Raw genomic sequence first — 6627 nt, 5'->3', positions numbered from 1 at the left:
TGAGTCCTTTCATTTTACATCGCATTGTTACGTTACGTAAACCATATCGTATTGCGCAGGCACCCTAAATATTCAAATTCATGTCTAAGCCATTCTTCATTTTCTGCACAAATGTTTCCACGAGCATTTTAAGGCCAGAAAACATTGGTGTTTTATTTATCTTGAATGGTTTATTTTTCAGCTCATTTCATGTTCAACACAAGCCGAAGAACCTGAACGGCTTAATAATAAAGCCGGAGTTTGAAAAGGCTGTCACCAGAAAGCCCAAGTCACAGGTTACATAAACAAAGTATTTGAGCATGAAAATCACAAAAATTGCATGTAGGTTTGCATGGGTGAAGGTGCTTACGAGATGCAAATGGCATGCATTCCCGTAGGCATGTGCATCATTCCTTAGTGAACCTTGACATACTCTTTTGATGCCAAGGGTTGAAATTTACAGCAAAAAGCACTGTCAATCAGGTATAAACGATCAAAATAGGGGTACCTTGCCTGTGGTTCATGAGCTAGGTCGTGTTAAAGGAACCCCCTCGCGACGGGATATCAGCATAGCTCTATGGGAAACCCTATCTTCACTGCATCATGTGCACGTCCCCCTCCCAAATTCGGATGGGCTGTAACTGCTGCTGTGATGTGATAGTGATTCGCCTGCAGCAGCAGCAGCAGCTGAGATGTGAGCATTGTAACTCCAACGCCTCTCATTACCAAAGATGGCAAACAGAGGGCTTAACATAATTTTGTGTGTAGGAGGTAGGGAGGGTTTACCGAGACACATGTTGCTTTGCTTTTTTCCGATTGCGATCTGCTGATTGCTGCTGTCTTCCCTTAATTGCCATGCATTTTTGCCAAAGGCAAAATACGTCATCGTCTTTGGAATATGGAAGCTCTTTGGATATGGTACTCCCAGTAATTGCTTCATCTATGGCGAAACAAAGACGATGTAAGGCTCCGCTGACTTACGGAATGGATTGGCATTGACGCGTGTTAGGTGGATGTCGGTCAAAATACATTTGCGCTACAGGTCTCGGCCGATATTTCGTGTGTTGTGTTGTAGTGGTCGGACGGACCTTAGAAAGGATCTGTTTCCGTTTACCGCACGGCCCAGATAGCAGAGGGGTAAGGGGACGTAACTTCAAAGGGCACGCCATTACAGTTGCGATGGCGTAGCAATATATACATCATTACCAACGAATAGCCATATTTTGCAGTGCTGCACGTTTTCAGTGGTGTCTGGCCAGAACTTGGAAACATTTTTGAGAATCCAGCAGCAGCAATAAAAATTTTGTGCAACATTACACAGGCAAAGTTTTTCACAATGCATTAGGGGACTGAGTGTGAAAATGTTAATACCTCAAAGTGTACAAAAATGAATTGTGTATCACCCACAATTTTTTCAAGGTAATGCAGGCTAAAGAAAGCCTAACTGAGCAGGAACCTGAACACCTTCCCTACTATGAAATGGCAGGTAGACATTGCATGGACAATGACGTTTTGTCCACTGGTCAAGCTGGTGTTACATTAAGATGCTTATTTTTATCTCTGTTAGCTGCATATTTTTTCTCCAATACACCATGGCTAAAGTGAGGTCAGAAAGCTGTAAAACCTCATACATTCTGCTTTGATACAGGTTTTGTTATTGAATTACAGTGCAGCAGAACGAGCCAGACTCAGGCTGTAGATTACTGAATGAATTTTGATATATTTAGCAATGCCTGCTGCTGGCCCAAATAAACTACAGCAGATTGGTTAGGGCATGCTAAATATCTGTTTTGTAACCAACTACAGTTGGTATGCTAAGTCATTGGTAGTGGCTAGTGAAGCAAGATGATACTGTGGACTGTTTTACCTCACTCAGGAAATTGGGTCTGATAATTGTTTTATGTTATGTTTTGGTATATATCTGAAAATGAAGCTTGATTAAGATATATATTGATTTGATTAAAAATTGTATGCACTCAAATGTGGAACCCTTGTATCAATATTTGTTATACTCAGTTGTGATTAAAGTAAATACCTATGTGCTAAAATTGCAAGGATAGCTACCTTCAATGTTTTTGTTTAAAATCTGCACACTTCTGCTTCAGCAAACCATGGCTCATTTTTCAAATTATTTCACAATGATTATCGCAGAACAATATTAGCAACATGCCATACATCCACTTACAGCACCGTTATGGCCATGCCATACACAATGCACAGTGATAGGATAGGATTCTCTCTTCTGCTGAGCATGTCAATAAAGATGATGCTACTGATGTTTATAGGGCTGACAATGTTGGGGAATTTAAGCTACCAGTGTAACCTAACATAAGATTTGTCTCGCTAGTGCAATAGGGAGCGTTGTTCCGTGCTCAGCTGTCTTGTTGACCATTCTTATCTAATCCTGGCCTGATTCAGGCATAATCCAGGATTTGCTCAACAGTGAGGCATTTATCTTCCTGAGGCATTTAATATGATAGAGTTGCTGCAAGGTCTGATGGCTCCTGCTTATATGTGTGGCATCTTCATGAGTTTAAGTTGGGTGGCCACATCTGTCATAATGGTGTGCAGCTTTGGTTGCTTTCTTACATATGGGTAGCCTGTTTGGTGGTGCCCTGCTGTGCTTTTCATTCTTGGTCTGCCGCATCTGCTTCAATGGAGGATGTGCCTCCCATGGCTTCCTTTTGATCCTCTTTGTGTTTTGCTTGTGTTGTCTGGCAGAGCGCTAGTCAGATCTTCATGTTGTTTCTTCTTGCAGGTGTGGATGACCTGAAGCCATCAACACTCCCTGACTCTCAGCTGAGAATAATGACATTTAGCCTATATACTTTGTTTGAGGCATCCCTGCTTGTCATCAATGGATTTGCAGTTCTTAATGAAGAAAGATTCCTGTCAAAGAGTGAGTATTTTTAAAGCACAGCCTTTCATTTTATCTCAATGTACTTGAGTGCAGCTATATGCTGTGATTTCTTGACAACTTAAGCAGCCAGGCCTGTATATATCTACAATGGAAGTTGATTACAAGTATTTGTTTCCTCACTGGAATATTATGTTGTTAGTAGTTAATGGGCAGATGATGGAAAATTTATATGCTAGAAATGTTAATGCATCAGCTGTTATTCTTACATGTGGGTCTGCATGCTACAAATGTTGTAACAGTGTATTGTCAGCTTGCATCTCTGAAGATGTATGACTGTTTCGCTGTTTAGTTGGTGGCAAAGACCAGCTGCGTGGCTTCGGCGAGGACCCGGGCGCCAAGCAGCAGCTGATCTCCTTGGTTCGCTCTGTACGGACTGTCATGCGCAGTAAGTGTCCGGGGTCACCTATTTACTGTTTTTGCGGTAATAGCCAAAATGTGAAATACGGCCCTGTTTTGGATGCATGTTTTTCACGTCAAACGGGGCTACACAACTGTTTAGCTGTCATAGCCCAATCGTGATGGGGGTAAGGCCTACTGCCCGTATCCGGGATTGGGTTCGAAACTGGTGAAACTGGCTGCCTTCTTGTCGGCTGTTATTCTACCTATCGATCAGGTAGTTTTGACGTTCATTAGCGAGTTGTAGCGGGTCCCATTATGTGATGCATGTCCCATCTCCTCTGCTTTCTGGGATCTGACACTAATCCTTCCAAGAAGCTCCAGAACGGACAGAGATATGGTTTGCGCATGAGGGCACGTCCCTGTTTGTGCACCTTGCCCCACACTGTTGTCAGAGTGATTGCCCGTTGTCCCTCCGTCGGAATCTGCTAATCTCGGCTCGCTGCGACGACAGTTCGTGGATATCCGCGTTGGTTTCGGCACGCGTTCTTTACGCTTGTCGTATGCTGAAGCTCGACAGTTCCCATGTTTAGCGAATGGGGAATGCAAAGTATTTCATGATGGGGCCGTAAAGACCGAGTGTTGAGTGTGTCCTGTTCCCACACGGAGAGCCCGGGTTCAAATGCCGGTTGCGCCGTGTCCCTGAATACCAACATGGCCACTACAATCGCTGGTGCTCCGTAAAGGATGCGCGCTGACGTTTGTTGCGTACTCTTGAGAAAACCCGCGATGTTATTGGAGTGTTGCAGGAAAACCCCGTTCAACAAGTTACTAATGATATCAGAGATAACAGTTGTTGAAGAATGTGAGCTTTTCCGCTAAAAAGCGCATGAACTTGTGAATAGTGCGCAACGATATTAGCTTCTAAGAAGCGTGATTACTGGGTAGGGCCGCACAGGCTCAAAATATTATTATAATTCACGTAGAGTTCATTCGGCCTGCATTCTCGGCGTAATCAGCGGGTGTGCAATTATCAACCTTGCTAGGCTCCTTGGCTTCATCATCTTGGGCGCAGGGGACTGACGTGACCCTCCGTACCGACTCCACATTCGATACGCTGGAACAGAAGTTATGAAGCGGCGGCAATCGGCACGCTAAGAATGGCTGACATCAATTTGTTGATAAATGGCATCCAGCGTCTGCACAGCGTTTTCCGTTGCCGTCTCATGTTAGGTTTTTAAGATCACGAGTTTTGGTTTATGTACACAAGGCTTGGCCAGTGTAACCTGGGCTGATGTGTTGCAAGTCACGAATACTGGCAGGCTGCCATCGTTATATAATTCAGTGCGCCGAGAGTGTCTACAATGTCGCTTTCGCCGCAGTGATGTCGCTCGCAGTTCTAGAGGTGGAAGACAGCCTCAGTTTACTTACTCTACCACGATGACTGGGTTGTATACACCAGAGATAATTTCCACTGATGTGCAGTGCCACTATTCTGATGCTGTTTTTCTCGAGCTACCCGATGCCTCTTTCCACTTCGCCCCAGTTCACTTTCTTTTTGAGACAGAGGGGGGGGGGGGAGTTCTGTTAGGTCTCTCGTCCAGCGTAGGTGAGCCGGATGCTATAGCTGTCCAGGGAAGTCGGGGTCCCGTGAAGTCTCGTCCAGCGTGGGTGAGCTGGATGTCAAAGCTGTCCAGGAAAGCATAATGTCTGGTGATGTGCTGAGAAGCCGTTGAAGCTCGTTCTTGTAACTTGCATTTTGTCTGTCAGTTGTTCTGATGCCACTATGTTTTGGGCTACGCGTAAAGACACACGGAGAACCATGTAGCATTGTCTTAAAATGTGTGGACGTTGACGAATTGTGCTGTGTGGCTGGCAAGCGTTAACATTATTTAAAATAATTCGATAGTCTGTTGTAATGAAGCGTTGTCAGCAGTGCATTGATGAAACGTGTCTTGTCTCTTTCAGTTCCGCTCATATTCCTGAACATATTGACAATTTTATTCAAGCTAATACTTGGATAGCCACCAAGTGTTCTCAAGTCGAAGACTACCCTGGACGTCATGTGCCGCGATTTTGGTGACATGTTTTTGGGGGCCGCTCATACGGCGCTCAGTGTCGTAACCCGTTGTGCTGTAACGATGTTCGTCGGGACCTACCTTAAACCTTAAAGCTGTGTTAAAGGTCGGACTTCGGAGATGGTGGTGTGATCACTGACGAATGCATTGCATTTGTTGTCAGCTAGCGAATATCACTCAATTTCCAAGACGTTAAGTGGTGTATTGTAGACGCGAATGTCAGCTGATCCGCTTGGCTGTTAGCCGCGTCCACGGGCAGATGCTCGATAATAAACCAAGACGAACTGGATCGTGATCGAAGACATAGGAATTGAGACAACAGACGAAGTGCGAATATCGACAACATGCTGCATCACTCCCAGCTCCACCTGCCCACAAAGGGCAGCGTGGTTGACTGTGTGGCCCATAGCAGATGATCATGCCACCGAGGTCTGCCGTAAATGTCGTTGAAGTAAATCACGCGTTTGGTACTTAAGCATTCGTTGAAGTGGAGCATATAGATATATCACAGCACCATATTCCTTCCGAATCGCAGATAGGACGCCTGCCCGGTAGGGACCGCCAGCGTTTGATATCGCTTTATGGACATAAGGTTATATTTACATACATGCACTTCGCATGCGTGTTGACATGCCATCCTTCCGCATTGTCGTGCCGCGATGTGTTCTGTAATCCGGGGGTAAAAACTGACAACACGTATAACTACAACCCGATCCTCGGCTCCTGAACCGAAGCCAGATGCGTTAAGGTGTAAGCTGCTTGCATCCATTTCCACGGCAAGCGCAATGGCGTCTAGACTTTACACCCCAGTGGAAAGGCGAATGCCAGTTTTGCCTCAGTCAGGTGATTAGAACAGGCGTACTGTGTCGTATTTTGTCGCTTGGAGGGACGCGACGTCATGTACTCGATTGCCAACTAAAAGTAAACGTCTGTTGAGAAACAAAGCCTTCTTCAAGTTGCGTGCAAACAGCCACGACATTTGCCAATCCATGTTATGATGTGCAATGATCCAGCCTGGCTCGAGGCCACTTTCAGTTGAATTTTTTGTACCCGTATCAATCACGCGTTTTGTACTTCTTTGTCGTTGATCGTTCCGAATCGCTTCACCGCTGTCCGGGCAATTACCGCTTTTCGCTCGCACTGATTTCTGCCGATTGCTGGCCCTTATTGCGCGTATCAATTGCCATATACTTACCGCATCACTTCACTTATGGCTATGAATATATCGTGTGCTGAAAACACCTTTCTTTCATCGTTATCCAATGTTGCAACTGATGCGGAGGCTCGGTTGTCGATCATTCTGACGAACGCGTC

At 45.2% G+C, this 6627-nt stretch overlaps 1 protein-coding gene across 1 annotated transcript; it reads left to right on the top strand.

Moving 5' to 3' along the window:
* The first annotated feature begins 1443 nt into the window (after window positions 1–1443).
* LOC119101653 (immediate early response 3-interacting protein 1) lies at window positions 1444–5600 on the top strand. Its single transcript, XM_037225063.1, has 4 exons — window positions 1444–1465; window positions 2738–2878; window positions 3189–3284; window positions 5204–5600. Exons 1-4 carry the CDS (start codon window positions 1459–1461, stop codon window positions 5257–5259), a joined length of 300 nt encoding a protein of 99 aa, XP_037080958.1. The 5' UTR covers window positions 1444–1458; the 3' UTR covers window positions 5260–5600.
* The last annotated feature ends 1027 nt before the right edge of the window (window positions 5601–6627 follow it).

Source organism: Pollicipes pollicipes, unplaced genomic scaffold (genome assembly GCF_011947565.3).
Source record: "Pollicipes pollicipes isolate AB1234 unplaced genomic scaffold, Ppol_2.1 Scaffold_4881;HRSCAF=5763_pilon_pilon_pilon, whole genome shotgun sequence".
NCBI classification, from domain to species: domain Eukaryota; kingdom Metazoa; phylum Arthropoda; class Thecostraca; order Pollicipedomorpha; family Pollicipedidae; genus Pollicipes; species Pollicipes pollicipes.
The sequence above is the reverse complement of the archived record's forward strand: the minus strand, read 5'-3'. Positions and strand labels throughout refer to the sequence as shown.